Source organism: Triticum aestivum, chromosome 3A (genome assembly GCF_018294505.1).
Source record: "Triticum aestivum cultivar Chinese Spring chromosome 3A, IWGSC CS RefSeq v2.1, whole genome shotgun sequence".
Classification (NCBI taxonomy): Eukaryota; Viridiplantae; Streptophyta; class Magnoliopsida; order Poales; family Poaceae; genus Triticum; species Triticum aestivum.
This window is the reverse complement of record NC_057800.1, coordinates 156,150,343-156,167,210: the sequence shown is the minus strand read 5'-3', so window position 1 is coordinate 156,167,210 and position 16,868 is coordinate 156,150,343. Positions and strand designations below refer to the sequence as shown.

Here is a 16,868-nt window from a genome sequence, read left to right as displayed (position 1 = left end):
ATAGAGTGAGAGCGGTTTGAAATACAGGCAATGGATGATTTTGCAATTCATATATAAACATTAATTAGTGCACTCCATGTTGTTAGTGTGAAGAACTTTATACATTTGTCACTTGCATGGATACATTCCAAATTGCTAGCTACGAAATAGAATACATGTCGAATTCAACATAAAGTGGGTTTCGAAGATTCGAATTCATAGGAAGTGCATTCATCTATTTGAACTCGAGATAATGGCATTTGTAAATCAGATGTAAAAGGGGGCATCAATCTTTGTTGTGAGTTTGAACATGCTATATATATAGAGAGAGAGAATTCCTTATTTGACCTTTTCTTAAATTTTGGTTCCCTTTTTGGCCCTAGTAAAAAAATTCTTCATGTTCTGGCACTCAAACTTCAGTTTGTTCCCTATATGACATTTCTGTCTGTTTTGGCAACTAACACCGTTAAATCCGACATGAAAAGTCCTTTTTACCCTTGGTGTAGTTTGTGACCAAAATTGTGAACTAGAAGTCAAAAGCAATGGTGATGTGATCCGTTTGTCTTGAATACATTACCAAATGAAACCAAATATGCTATTTAGCACAGCTTTAATTTTAATTGGATAATTGGACAGAACCTCCCTTGTATATTGATGATATATCCCCTGTACAGTTCATATATGCACAAATTATAATATACTTGGAGCAGATTCACATGTATGCAAACTAAAAGTTCATAGAAACTTGGTCCAGGTTCACATATACGGAAATAGTCCACATATTTAGTCCTCTACACACATTCAGGTTCACATAGAGTTCACATATAATAGTCCAGGTTCACATCATGTCAAATACAACACATGAAGGTCACATATAGCACTTACAAAAGCCCAGGTTCACATATATATTACATAAACAGCTCAAAAGTTTCCCAAATGAACCATGATATGGAAAGGGATCCAATGAGAATCACAAGCTAAGCCTCCTTTTGCTTCGTGTGCTCATTGCAGGGCTGGCAGGATTCATTTTTTTGCTATGTGTGCCCATTGCAGGGCTATCATGTGGCACCATAGGAAGGTGTGGCAACTTATCAGCAACCTCTTTGCCTTTTCTTTTGGCATGTAATTTCAAAGCAACAGATACTTTCTTGTTGGCCACACAAATGGGCTGAGTTGTTGATCTACACATACACATTCATGGCAGCACATCATACATCACATATAGTAGCCCAGGTTAACAATAGAACAATGCATAACATAACATAAAATTCAGAAACAACCATAGGTTACCTTTTTGCTACTCTGGATCCAGATTTACTCCCTTTCCCTTTTTCCTTAGTTGTTTTATCCAACATTTGGCTATAGTGAGAAGAATGCAATTAGAATACAAAACCAAGCTTTCATCTAATCTACTACAAAATTCAGAACTAGTTCTTACCTTTTTGATGCTCCAGTAATTGAGTTATCATGTTTTCTCTTTTTCGTAATTGTAGGTTCCAAGCTTTGGCTATTGTGAGAAGTTACTTAGAATACAAACAGAGATTTCATATAATTATGAGCATGAGTGTAAAGTGGCTAACCTTGGCGGAAAGCACATAGAGGCTGCTGGACCATCATCCTCACAAGGCACAATTGATGCTTTGGTGGTCTTTGCCCTCTTCTTTGGTGGTCCTCTACATGAGCAACAAAAAAGTAGTTAACATGTATGGCTGCTTACAAAAAAATGCAAGTGAAGCAAGTTACACAATTATATTTATTACCTCACAGCTAAAATAGCAGCAATGTCATCTGGGTTACCCTTCTTGCATTTATGCCAATGATGCCCATAGTCCTTACAAATAGGGCATAAGTGTTGGCCGCTTTTTCTTTTCTTCTCACTACAGCCTTTATACCTCTCATTTTTATGCCTACCCGCCGTGTATTTTAGTAGTGGTGGAAACATGAAGAATCCATGGTCAGATTTAGGCCATTGGTTCTTGTCAACCATGGCAGGAATTAGTTGGTCATAGGCTGCCCTAAATTTGTCAATGGAGTAATACAAGTCCACATAATTCTGTATGTGTGCATTGATAAGAGATGTGATAAATGCTAGACCATGCTTGCAAGGAAGGCCAGAAACTTGCCATTGTCTACAAGAACATGTCCTGTCAAGCAAGTTGACCACAAACCTAAAGCCGCTGCCTCCCAATGATGTCACTTCAGCGACTTCTTCTGAGCTTTCTACCACCTCCAAGTTTAATTCTCTAGTCTTTGCATTCAACTTCTTAATTATGTGGGGAAGAATCAACCCAACCAACTTCCTTGCTACTTTCCTCCTTCGGTCCCACATGATCATAATCATCTGCCTAACCTTACCAAAGAAGTCGTCCAAGTTCAAGGACTTGTGATGCTTAATCCAATTATTGAAGCACTCAGCCAAGTTGTTTGTAACATAATCCACCTTGGAAATTGTTGAGAACTGACTCCTAGACCACAACCTAGTGTGCCGCCTCCTAAGATATGCAGTTGCCGCTGGCTTTGCTATGTCCATTGCAGCCCAATTTTTTTCAAATATATATGGGTTCCATGAGTAAGCAGCAGCCCAAAGGTGGTCATCAAACACCTTTCCATGAAACTTCTTCTTGAAGTTGGACACCAAGTGAAGCATACATTCCCTATGTTCAGCCTCTGGGAACACTTCTTTTACACCTGTCATCACTGGTTGTCCAGCATAGGTGCATATGGTTAAACCCCTTGGGGATCCTATGGCTTGTCTAACCATTTGCATGAACCAGGTCCAATTCTCATTAGTTTCAGAATCAAAGACACCCATACAAACTGGATACATCCAACTATGGCCATCAACGGCGGTAGCACTAGCCAGTTGCCCCTTGAACCCGCCTGTCAAGAAGGTGCTATCTACTGCCAAGTATGGCATGCAGCCATTAAGAAACCCATCGATGCAAGGCTTCAAAGCAACAAAAATTCTTTTAAATCTGATTTTATCTTTCATTGTGTGATGATCAATGATCACTATGCTACCGGGGCAGCAACTTTCAATTTGCAACTTGAAACTATAAAGATTATCAAAGCTTGCATCCCGATCACCATATAGTTCCTTCAAGGCTAGCAGCTTACCCATATAGACTCTCTTAGAGTTGGTGTCGATTCCATGATGCTCTTTAAGCTTCTTTCGCAATGCCTTTGTTCCTAGAGTTGCATCCTCAATTAGCCAGTCCTTCACGTGCTCACATATCCACCGCTTGTTTGCATTCTTCAACTTCTTTTTTCTTTTTGTACTAGAGCAATCATGACCACAAGGGTTCTTTCTCACCTACAAAAGATGAACATAGAAAATTAGTACTAGAGTAAAGACCATGACCACAAACTAAGCACACATGAGTAAAGTTAGAAAATTACCATTACTGTGCACTCATCTTCCATTGTAGAAGCATATATCCTCCATGGACACTTATCTTCATCCCTTCTTGAACAATAAGCTCTGAACCTATGTGGTGCACTCTTTTCGGTGTCAAACTCAAATTCATGTTTGATTGCATGCTGAGAAAGCGCCAATTTAAACTCTGCCATATTGGGATATTTTCTTCCTTCGTTCATTGGATGATCTAATTTATTATATTCAATGTGTGGTGCATGATCTGCCTCGTGATATTCCTCATCTTCCTCTACTTCAACCTCTGACATGCTCTCATCCTCGCTCTCAACCTCGCTCTCAGCCTCGCTCTCATGATCAGGAACATAGTCTTTGTCCTTTTCTTTGTTGGAACAAGGAACCATGATAAGAGGTACAGGTTTATCCTCTAAATAAATATTTTCCTCATCAACACCAACATGCTCATTCTCAGGTACTGGGTTGCGAAGATAATCATCATCATCATCTTGTTCTATGTTGTTAGGTTGGCTATGCGCATCACTATGCCACTCCGTTATAGGCTCATATGGTTCCGATGGATCACAATATGCAACAAACATGTGCACAACCTTTGTCTTAGAGTGTTTCTCAAACATCAACACCAATTATTGGTCAGATGTTACTTCAGGGTAGATTTTAAGAACATCATCACAATACTGAACATGTGCCACTTCCAAATAACGAGGCGAGTACTGCTCTACGATTGATTCAACCAAGTCCTTATAATTTGTTAAGTCGGAATCAATAACCTTATCAAAACAGAAGCATTTGATATCCTTTCTAGCCTTTTTTGGGTTGCCAAGCAAATTGATTTTCAGCACATAAGTTGAATTTTGATCCATCCTGTAAAAACCAAATAAACTTAATCATGAGTTGCATTTGGGATCCATCTCTAGGTTCAGATTTTGCAGCAAATTATCATCTCTAAATGAAACTCCTAAGTAATTTGTTGCATTTCGACAAATCTAGAAGAGAGGTGCTGCAAATATGTTGCATTTGGGATCCATCTCTAAGTAATCTTCAAAGCCATCTCTAAGTACTCTGTCAAATTTAAAGAAGAGATGCCTCACCCATCTAGACAAGCCGATGTAGCTGCATCCCTCGGTGATACTTGTCCTTGCTCCGGTGTTGCGCCTTTACAACGCAAGGCTGAGACCGCCGCACAGCCGGCCTCCCCACCATGGCCGCCCTCCACATTCCCACCATGGCCGCTTTGCCCGTCGTCAGCAGGTTGGCCGCCCCCCGCCTCCCCACCATGGCAGCCTCGCCCGTCCTCCAGGGGTTGGCCGCCCCCCGCCTCCCCACCATGGCTGCCTCGCCCGTCCTCTAGGAGTTGGCCGCCCCCCGCCTCCCCACCATGGACGCCTTGCCCGTCCTCCAAGAGTTGGCCGCCCCCTGCCTCCCCACCATGGCCGCCTCGCCCATGGCCCTCGTCCACCTCGCCCTCCTCCATGTGCCGCCGCTGGGTGCCTCGCTCGCGCCACCGCCGCTGGGTGCCTCGCTCGCACCGCCGCTGGGTGCCTCGCTCCTCGCTCGTGCCGCCGCTGCGCTAGGTTTAGGTCTCGGGGAGGAGAAGGGGAATCGGGGGCAGAAGGGGGGTTCGTTTTTCTTTTTTTTTAGCATGCTATAAAGAAGGGGTAAAACGACTTTTCCTGTCATAGTTGACGGTGTTAACGGCAAAAATCGACGGAAGTGTCATGAAAGGAAGAAAATAAAGTTAGGGTGTCAAAAAAGGAAAAAATAAATTTTTAGGGCCAAAAAGGGAACCAAAATTTAAGAAAAGGGCCAAATAAGGAATTCTCTCATATATATATATATATATATATATATATATATATATATATTCATACGCATATCTAACTTTTTTTTGCAACCAAGGAGATTATATTTGGAACCATGCATGAACTGAGGTAAGTTGCATATTCTTTAATATATACTCGTGTACAATGTATATTCAAATGTACCCCCTCCATTCCAAAATAATCGTAGCTTTAGGATTTTTAGGAGTAAAGATTTGTGAAGACAAATCCTGAAAGTTCAATTCAAGAGAACTGAAAACGTTAATGCTTCTGCTCCCAAATATTGAACGAAGCGCCAAATAGGCCTCTGGTCACCCGAAACCGCGCGAGACTAATGTTTTGGTGGTAGGAAATTACTGTCCTGACTCTGGCCCGTGTAGCCTATCAGCCCGATGTCCAAAGGTCTAAACCGGGGTAGGTTTGTAACTTCACCAAGACGCCAGAGAAGCATTCATACGCCGTGGGCGCCTACCCATGCGCTCGGCCGAAATCTATCCCGCCCACATTTGGGACACCTGACATGATTGTCCTACCCCCAACCCGCAATATGTCCGAAATTTTAGATGGGGGGAAAGTTTGTAACTTCCCCCAAATTTCACAAGCACGCCTCAAACCGAAACATTGTTCCCCCTTAGTTCCCCGCCTCCCTCTGTTTCCCCATTCATACTCCATGGGCGCGAAAACGCCCTCTCCACCAGCCGCGAAACCCCAGTCTCCTTCGTCCTCCACCCCATTGCGGCCAATCCACCGCCGCCCTCCTCCATCACGCCGGAGCCGGTACCCCGACGTCATCGTCCAACGCAACCGCAACCGCAACGCCCTCAAGGACTTAGCAGCTGAAGCCGAGGCAGAGCTGCCTCCACGACACCGACGCCGACGTGCGCCGTACCAGAACCACTCCGACCACACCATCCTGCGCCTCACTGCTGCGGCTCCACTGTCGCAACCGTCCACCACATCGGAGCTGTTCCCGCTACGCCATCGTTCGCCACCTCGGATCTGCTTCCCCGCCGCCGACAGACGGCCACCGCACCACACTCAACAACTTGGCCATGGGTTCGTCCAAGGCTGCACCGTCCTCCACAACTTCTGGTTTCCGGCGAACAACAAGAAGATCGTCGGAAAAACAGAAGGAGGACACAGCACTGCCAGCAGAAAGAGGTACTCCTCTTCCCATATTCGTGCAAATCTTACGTCTCCACTCACACCGTATTCATCCCACGAAAGAAACTAGTTGAACGCTTCTTACTCCATCTTCCTCGTGATACTAAATGCACAAGGTTTCCTCCCTTTTACTATTTCACCTTTGCTAGAGGTCAGTAGCCCGCCTGGATTTCAATTCAGGGTCAGTCGAACCGCAACTAAAAGAAGCAGCACCCGCTTAGGCGCGCGGAGCACCTAGTCCGCCTGCTCCCCAAGGAAGCGGGGTGTGGGGCGCAGGAGCTGTTTGCGCCCGATCTGGAGGTCGGCGGGGCTTGAATGGATGGCCGGGGGCGGTGCCAAGCACGGTGGTGTGGTGAGGTCGAGGGGAGGGCGCAGGCAGGGGAGGAATACTGGGCCGGTGGTCGCTGGCGTTTCGAGGAAGATCGTCAACACTGACTGGCTGGAGGTAGATGAAGGCGATCTGCCCGTTCTTTGTACATCGGACGGTGCAGAAAAAATGGACTGACCTATTTGCTTTCAGTCGACTGTTATTTTCATAGAATCCTGTAGTAATTTAGTGTGCCATGCATGTTGTAGAGCTATCATATGTCTCCCGTCATTTATTTCTCACCGACCTGCTGTCTGCTACCTTTACACTGTACTAATTGTGCCCATACTTCACCCATACTCACACTATTGTTTTTTTATGCATGGGTATTTCAGACTCTGACGCGGTGTTGATGAATGCAGAAAAGAAAAGACAGAAGTCACTCCAGTGTAATTCGAAGATAAGCACTAAGCGTTCCAGCGCTCTAACGGGTGCAGTGTCAGCAGTTGGAGACAGTAAACGTAGCTCTGCAGTTGATGATCTCAATTGCCACACACAACCATCCCAGGTGCTTGCTTTAACTTCGCGCTGTCAAATGTGGTTGCATGTTGCATATGGTGTCTAGCTTGTATTGCTTCCAATTTGGTTAAATTGCATCTGCTTACTTTACACATTATACCTTTGATAATGACATGCCTTCCTGTTTTCGATACATACTACATATGTCTATTAACCATGTTCGTACATCAAACTAATGCTCTTTTGTATCCCTCGTCAATCACTTATGATGAGACAGTCACCCGGGTGGGTTACTGTGAGACCCCATACTCGTTTAAAGAGTGCAGTGTCATCCTCCCCACATGATTCTCAAGAAACAGCAAGGCTAAATGAAGATAGTCAACGTAGCTCTCTAGTTGATCACCGCAATTCCCCCACACCACCATCGCAGGTGCTTGCTCTTACTTGGCAGTGTGATATGTGGTTGCATGTTGCATACGGTGTCTAGCTTGTAATGCTTCTAATTAGGGTAAATTGCATCTGCTTAGTTTACACACTATACCTATGAATATGACATGCCTTCCTATTTTTGGTACACACTACATCTATGTGTTAACCTTGTTCTTACATGAAACTACCTCTCTTCTGTATCCTGCATCAATCACTTACGATGAGTCACCTTTATTCGTTGCATATTGCATATTATTTCTAGCCTGTTGCCATGTATTGCTTCTAATTTGGTCAAATACATTTGTTAGGGCACCCTTTTAATTTGGCAGAGTGATATTGGTTTCATCTTTCATATGGTTTCTAGCTTGCATCGATTCTAACAAGTTCAAGCACCTTGTGCTTAGTTTACACTTTATACATCATACATGTCAATATGTCACGTCGTCCTATTTTTCATACATATTCCATCCTCCTATCATGCGGTTGCCTTACATGAAAGTAGTGTTCGTTAGTATCATGCATCAATGAGTTCTGAAGAGCAAATTTTATTCCTTTTTCTTGTGGGTTTGACTTGACAAGGCAAAATCAAGAAAGAGGAAGGAAAAGAGTAAGGAAGGCGATGATGGTGGTCCTCTGCAGCAACGTAAACGGAGCATCTGTACCGATTCTCCTTGTACTGATAGTGCATTACAAGGTCCAAGTCTCCGCTCCCCTACTCCACCATCCAAGGTGCTTGCTCTAACTTGGCAGTGTGATATCTGGTTGCATGTTGCATATGGTGTCTAGCTCGTATTGCTCCTAATTAGTGTAAACTGCATCTGCTTAGCTTACACATGATACATGTGAATATGACACGCTTTCCTGTTTTTGGTACATACTATATCTTATGATAAGGCACCTTTAAGTCGGCCACTGTGATATTGGTTGTGTCTTGCATATGATTTCTAGCATGTACTGCTTCTAATTTGTTGAAACGCCATACAGTTTGAACTTGGCAGAGTGATATTGGTTGCATCTTTCATATGGTGTCTAGCTTGCAGTGCTTCTAATTTGTTGAAATGCCTTCTTCTTAGTTACCACATCATAGGTGTGAATATGTCACACCATCCTGTTTTTCATACATATTCCATCCTCGCATCATGTGTTTGCCTTTCATCCGAGTAGTGTTCGTCAGTATCATGCATGAATGAGTTCTGAAGAGCGAATTTTATTCCTTTTTCTTATCGGTTTGACTTCACAATGCAAAATCATTACAGCTGAAGGAAATTAGTCCGGCAGTGGATGATGGTGGTCCTTCAGAGCAACTCAAATTGGGGGTCTCTACAAATTCTACTCCGCCATCCTCCCAACAAGATTCGCAAGACAACACAAGGCTGGACAGTCAACGTAGATGTGTAGATGATGAGCACATCTCCCCTACTCCACCATCACAGGTGCTTGCTCTAACTTGACACTATTATATGTGGTTGCATGTTGCGTATGATGTCTAGCTTGTATTGCTTCTAACTTGAATTGCATTTTCTTACTTTACACATAATGCCTGTGAATATGACACGTGTTCCTGTTTCTAGAACATATGTGTACATGATGAGCACATCTCCCCTACTCCACCATCATAGGTGCTTGCTCTTACTTGGAACTGTTATACGTGGTTGCGTTTTCCGTATGATGTCTAGTTTGTATTGCTTCTGATTATGTTGAATTGCATCTGCGTAGCTTACAACTTATACCTGCAACGATCACTTACCCATAAGACACATTTAACTTGGGACTGTGATGTAGGTTGCATCTTGCATTGTCTTCTAGCTTGTACTGCTTCTAATTTCTTGAAATGGCACTTACGACGAGACACTTTTTACCTGATAGAGTGATATTGGTTGCATGTTCATATGGTGCCTAGCTTTCATTTCTTCTAATTTTGTTGAAATGCCTTCCGCTTACTGTTTTTTCATACATATTCCATCCTCCTATCGTACGTGTGAATATGAAATGCTGTCTTTTTTTGTATATATTCCATCGTCCTATCCTGCGCTTGCCTTACATCAAAGTAGTGTTCGTCTGTATCATGCATCAACCAGTTATGCAAAGCTAATTTTATTCATCTTGTGGTTTTGACTTCATAAGGAAATATCAGAAAATAGGAAGGAAAAGAGTAAGTTAGGGGATGTTGGTGGTCCTCCGCACCGACGCAGACAGAGACTCTCTAGATTTGCCACTGCTACTGCTAATGAAGTTGAAGTCCCAAGTCTACATGATGAGTTCATCTCCCGTACTCCACCATCGTAGGTGCTTGCTCTAAGTTGACAGTGTGATAATTGGTTTCATGTTGCATATGTTGTCTAGCCTGTATTTCTTCTATTTTGATTAAATTGCACCTGCTGAGTTTATACGTTATACATGTGCATATGACATGGCTTTCTGTGTCTAGAATACACTGCATCTATCTATCATACCATGTTCTTACATCAAAGTACTGTTGTTGTGTATCCAACATAGTCACTCGTGATTGGACGCTTTTAACATGGCAGTTTGATAGTGGTTGCATCTTGCATTGATTTCTATGTTGTACTGCTTCTGATTTTTCGAATTGCCACTTATGACAAGACACTTTTAACTTGGCAGAGTAATATTGGTTGCATCTTTCATATGGTGTCTAGCTTGCATTACTTCTATTTTCTTGAAAATCCTTCTACTTAGTTTGCACATCGTAGCTGTGAATATGTCATGCCGTCCTATTTTTCTTGCATATTCCATCCTCATACGGTTGTCTTACATCAAAGTATTGCTTGTCTGTATCATGCATCAATGAGTTTTGAAGAGTGATTTTATTCTTTTGTGTTGTGGGTACAGCTTGACATGGAAAAGTCAAAAAGAGAAAGGAAAATAATATAGTAGGGAGTGCTGTTACTCGTCGGGTGAAACGGAAAAGGTTCTGCCGTCGAGATTCTGCTGGTACTTATAGTGCAGTAGAAGGTCCAAGTCCACCGGCTAAATCTACAAACACAGTATCACCTGCTCCACCAGCTGCAGCATCCGCTTCAACTGTACCAGCGTCTCAACCAGTTACTCGTACGTTTGCTCCGGAACTGGCCAGTTCCCAAGCTGCCTTCACACCTAACACTACTTCCGAAGCACTGCTGACACAACAGGACTTGGCAAGATCAGATGAACCTCATGAGCATCAACACCAAGACGGTACCTGACCGAGTCAAGTTGCAGTTGCATGCTCCTTTATATGTACTCTCACAGTTTGATGTACACTAACACTTTCCATATTCGTTGTTGAACTAGCACCATGGCGCAAGCGGAAACAGACATCAGGGATAATGCTTGACAGATTAACAAAATCTAAAGGAGGAAGAATGGAGATCCATTTTGAGGTAGGTTTAAAAAGGCCACGTGATGCTACAGAGTCTGCCAAGTTAGTATCAGAGGCAGCCGTTGCCGTTAGGTGTCATGCACGTATCCTCCCAACGTGGATCCAGTACAGGAATGAGAAAGACAATACCCAGTTTAACACCTTCCTTGACCATTTATCCGTAAGTAATGTTATTCATCGCAATTAGTAATATTGTCTTGCTCTGTCCCATACTTTCTAGCTTCCTCCTAATAAGACTCACATTCTTTTTTCAACAGATGAGGTTCAAGTTGGATCCGAAAGATGATGCAACTAGACAAGCATGCACTCATGTTTTTCAGTCTGCTCTGCGACAGTATCGTACCACCTTAGAAAATCTCACTTTGAAGGCAAGGCTAACAATGAAATCGCCCAAACATCTCCAGTGGAATATATTACAGATGAAGACTGGACAGCCCTCGTTAAACATTGGTCTGATCCAAAGTATCAGGTAGGCTATATGTATTTGATCAGACCACATATTGAACTTGTATTTATGTATGTGCCTTACAAGTGTATCTTCTTCTAGGCTAATTGTTTGAAGAACAAAACCAACCGTTCTAAAGTGAAATTCCAACATACCACAGGATCTCGTAGCTATATTGCACACTGCGAGGCTCTTGTAAATAGCTGCTACTTCCTTCTTTTTTGTGCCATATTATCGTATCTATATTGACTTGTTCCAAATACAGAGGAAATCCCGTGCGGACCAAAAAGAACCTGAACCGAATGCAGTGCAAATCTTCAAGGATTGCCACACCAGCAAGATGAAGGGCATGAGCACACCAGTTCAAGCCGCTGTTGTAAGTCCTTACTCCTCCTGCCTTGAACTGATTGGTACTGTGATGTGTTCATTTAACTACTTGGTTTGCAGCCAATGTCAGTTACTCTGTTCACTTTTATTCACAGTTGTCTTAACGTATCATTTCACCTTACATGGTTTAAAAGAGATGAAGGATATTCTTTTGGTCTTGATCTGTAATCTAGTTGTTATGTTCATGTGCGCACACAATGATAAAATAGCCTGTTTGTTTTATATCTGTTTGCCCATGATATGAATGATGTCATACTATGTTCATCCTACTTTAAACCATGTCTCTTTATCCTTAGATGTCAACGAATGTGAGGAAATAGACAATACAGTAGGCATGCTACATGGACATATGTTCCGAAAGTGATTTTTATTATGTAGTTGGCACTACAATACATGCTAATGTATTACAGTAGTTCACCAAAATAAGTTATGTATAAATGTTTAACCTACTTTGTTTGTTTTTGTCTCATTAGTAACTTATCTGCTACACTAATCTACAAGTTCAAACTTCCAGGAAGCTATGGAACAAATGATTGAACGGTCACAACCACCGAAGGTGACGAGGCTACTACAGGCACAATGTCACCTCTTGCTGCAGTGCGTCAGTATCTCTCCACTAACATTGCAAAAAGCACCTTCCTGCGTAATTCTGGGTTGGTTGTCAAGGTAACCTCGTCCAAATCGCCTACTGAATAAAATCTTCCTGCTAGACAGAGTGATATATCTGTGCTCCAGACACAAGTCCAATCCCTAATGGACGTTGTTTCGGAAACAAGAATAGTGGTTGAGAAATGTCGTCAAGATATGAATGGTTTTGAAACCAGACTATCAGACATTCGCTTTGTTGTTCAAGAGCAATGGAGGAAAAAAGGTGGAGATCGTGCTGCTCCATCAGATTCTACAGCCTGAAACATTAGCACTCAGGTAAAATGATTTGTGCTTCTATAGATTTGATGGTGCTTTTATCTGGAAGGACTGTAAACTTTATGCCAACAGGCCTTTTGTTGTATGGTTGGAATTTATTTTGTTTTGATACAAGATTTATGATGTTGCCTCAGGCTGCAGTAATTACAACGCTATTTTTGTATAGTGTAGGTTTATCTTAGTAATGTATTCGGCCGAAACCTTCGTAGGAGCCCAACATGCCAACATTCATTGGGCCCATTCCAATTGGGCTAAAAACGATTACGGGCCGAAATTGGCATGTAGCCCACTAAAAATATCTAGGCCTAAATCAGCATAAGCTTTCATATTTTTCTGGTAGGCCTGTGCCCATAGTGGGCCTTTAACAGGCCTAAACATAATTTGTGCCCTCAGTAAAAATAGGCCATTTACAGGTGTAAATATCTCGAGCCCATAAAATACATGGGCCTTTAATAGACTGAAAGTGAGATTGGTCCCTGATTGTGCCAAATAACCCACTGGACTTTAACAGGCCGAAATTCGGACGGGCCGTAAATGCACCGACCTAATACACGGGCCTTTAACAGGCCGGAACTTCGGGCTAGATTATCGTCATTTTTATATGGGCCATTAATGGGCCCGATATGACGTTGGTCCACATATGGCCCATGGTTTACGTCCGGCGTTAACAGGCCGAAAATGACAACAGGCCGAAAGTGGCCCAAAGCTATAGTGGGCCTTTAGACAGGCTGAATGTTAAACATGTCCTTTAGCTGGGCCTTTAGACAGGCCGAATGTCAAACATGTCCTTTAGCTGGGCCTTTAGACAGGCTGAATGTTGGGCCTTTTGCTGGGCCGGCCCATTATGGTCGGCGGAATCTAGTGGGCCTTTAGCTGGGCCGGCCCATTGTGGTCTGCAAAATCTTGTGGGCCTTTAGCTGGGCCGGCCCATTATGGTCTGCAAAATCGTGTGGGCCTTTAGCTGGGCCGGCCCATTATGGTCCGCTAAATTTTGTGGGCCTTTAGCTAGGCCATCCCATTATGGTCCGCTAAATCTTATGGGCCTTCGGTTGGGCCGGCGCATTTAATCTTTGTGGGCCACTTTTGGGCCGGTCCACGTGTCAACATATCATAGGCCCATCTCGACCGTTGGATGAGTGACACCTGTGCCAACACGGAGCTGACGCGTGGATCCGTCAGCCAATGAGAATTTTACACGTGGAAAATCGGCATTGGTCGTGGCTGTTAACGGGTTATTAGATCCAAAATCCGACCCGATAGCTTAACGGCGTTCCGTTACGGTGGATGCCACGTGTCGGTCACCCTTGACGAGAGCACTTCTGTGATGCGCGATTTATCATCATGGAAGTGGACACTTCCGTGATGATAATTTTGGCAATGTCATGGAACACATCTACGACAGAACAGGTATGACTATCTTGATTCTGTCATAAATTTGTCATGGATGTACATGCATGACAGAAAACGCGACCTACTGTGACAAACACGTATCATCACGGAAGTGTACTTTTTTCTAGTGCAAGTAGGATTCCTCCTACTTGGGACACCCCCTTGGCTGCCTCTCCTCCCCTCCAACCTATATATACGAGGGGGGCACCGCTAGAACACACAACAACGACTGTTAGCCATGTGCGATGCCCCCCTCCAAAGTTTACGCCTCCAGTCATATTATCGTAGCGCTTAGGCGAAGCCTTGCGCCGATCACTTCATCATAACCGTCACCACGTCGTCATGTTGACGGAACTCATCTACTTCCTTGGCACTCTGCTGGATCAAGAGTTCGAGGGATGTCATCGAGCTGAATGTGTGCAGAACTTGGAGGTGCCATACGTTCGGTGCTTGATCGGTCAGAACAAGAAGAAGTTCGACTACATCAACCATGTTGTCAAACACTTCCGCTTTCAGTCTACGAGGGTACGTGGACACACTCTCCCCCTCTCATTGCTATGCATCTCCTAGATAGATCTTGCGTGAGCGTAGGAATTTTTTTGAAATTGTATGCTACATTCCCCAAAAGTATGAGGTCTGATGAGTGTTGAGGCTCGTGGCAGGTATCATTATTTTCTGACCTTCACAGATAATTTGAGTAGATATGGGTATATCTACTTAATGAAACACAAGTCTGAAACATTTGAAGGGTTCAAAGAATTTTAGAGTGAAGTGGAGAATCATCGTAACAAGAAAACAAAGTTTCTATGATCTGATCGTGGAGGCGAATATTTGAGTTACGAGTTTGGCCTTCATTTAAAACAATGTGAATAGTTTCACAACTCATGCCACATGTAACACCATAGCGTAATGGTGTGTCCAAACGCTGTAACCATACTTTATTAGATATATGGTGCGATCTATGATGTCTCTTACTGATTTACCAATATTGTTTTGGGGTTATGCATTAGAGACATCTGCATTCACTTTAAATTGGGCATTGTCTAAATCCATTGAGACAACACCGTATGAATTGTGGTTTGGCAAGAAACCTGAGCTGTCGTTTCTTAAAGTTTGGGGTTGCCATGCTTATGTGAAAAAGCTTCAGCCTGATAAACTCGAACCCAAATCGGAGAAGTGTGCCTTCATAGGATACCCAAAAGAAACTGTTGGGTACACCTTCTATCACAAATCTGAAGGCAAGCTCTTTCTTGTTAAGAATGGGTCCTTTCTAGAGAAGGAGTTTCTCTTGAAAGAAGTGAGTGGGAGGAAAGTAGAACTTGATGAGGTAATTGTACCTTCTCTCGAATTGGAAAGTAGTTCATCACATAAAACCGTTCCCGTGATGCCTACACCAACTGCAGAGGAAGATAATGATAATGATCATGAAACTTCGGATCAAGTTACTACCGAACCTCGTAGGTCAACCAGAGCATGTTCTGCACCAGAGTGGTACGGTAATCCTATTCTGGAAGTCATGTTACTAGACCATGATGAACCTACGAACTATGAGGAAGCGATGATGAGCCCAGATTCCGATAAATGGCTTGAGGCCATGAAATCTGAGATAGGATCCATGTATGAGAACAAAGTGTGGACTTTGGTTGACTTGCTCGATGATCTGCAAGCTATAGAGAATAAATGGATCTTCAAGAAGAAGACTGACGTTGATGGTAATGTTACTGTCTACAAAGCTCGACTTGTCGCGAAAGGTTTTCGACAAGTTCAATATGATGCAACCAGAAGGTTTTGTCGATCCTAAAGGTGCTAACAAAGTGTGCAAGCTCTAGCAATCCATTTATGGACTGGTGCAAGCATCTCGGAGTTGGAATATACACTTTGATAATGTGATCAAAGCATATGGTTTTATACAGACTTTTTGGAGAAGCATGTATTTACAAGAAAGTCAGTGGGAGCTCTGTAGCATTTCTAACATTATATGTGGATGACATATTGTTGATTGGAAATGATATAGAATTTATGGATAGCATAAAAATGATACTTGAATAAGAGTTTTTCAATGAAAGACCTCGGTGAAGCTGCTTATATATTAGGCATCAAGATCTATAGAGATAGATCAAGACGCTTAATTGGACTTTCACAAAGCACATACCTTGATAAAGTTTTGAAGAAGTTCAAAATGGATCGGTCAAAGAAAGGGTTATTGCCTGTGTTATAAGGTGTGAAGTTGAGTCAGACTCAATGCCCGACCATAGCAGAAGATAGAGAGAAAATGAAAGTCATTCCCTATGCCTCAGCCATAGGTTCTATCATGTATGCTATGTTGTGTACTACACGTGATGTGTGCCTTGCTATAAGTTTAGCAGAGAGGTACCAAAGTAATCCAGGAATGGATCACTGGACAGCGGTCAAGAACATCCTGAAGTACTTGAAAAGGATATGTTTCTCATTTATGGAGGTAACAAAGAGGTCATCATAAATGGTTACGTCGATGATAGTTTTGACACTGATCCAGATGACTCTAAGTCACAAACCGGATATGTATTTATATTGCATGGTGGAGCTGTCAGTTGGTGCAGTTCGAAGCAAAGCATCATGGTGGGATCTACGTGTGAAGCGGAGTACATAGCTACTTCTGAAGCAGAAGCAACGAATGAATGAGTCTGGATGAAGTAGTTCATATCTAATCTAGGTGTAATACCTAGTGCATCATCTCCAATGAAAATCTTGTGTGA

General features: G+C 42.9%; 1 protein-coding gene across 1 annotated transcript; it reads right to left on the bottom strand.

Moving 5' to 3' along the window:
• Positions 1 to 735: 735 nt before the first annotated feature.
• On the bottom strand, positions 736 to 4,600 carry LOC123058167 (uncharacterized). Its single transcript, XM_044480980.1, has 7 exons — positions 4,462 to 4,600; positions 3,379 to 4,234; positions 1,740 to 3,292; positions 1,560 to 1,652; positions 1,418 to 1,486; positions 1,270 to 1,338; positions 736 to 1,160 (listed from the first exon to the last, which is right to left on the bottom strand). Exons 2-7 carry the CDS (start codon positions 3,985 to 3,987, stop codon positions 950 to 952), a joined length of 2,604 nt encoding a protein of 867 aa, XP_044336915.1. The 5' UTR covers positions 3,988 to 4,234; positions 4,462 to 4,600; the 3' UTR covers positions 736 to 949.
• Between the last annotated feature and the right edge of the window lie 12,268 nt (positions 4,601 to 16,868).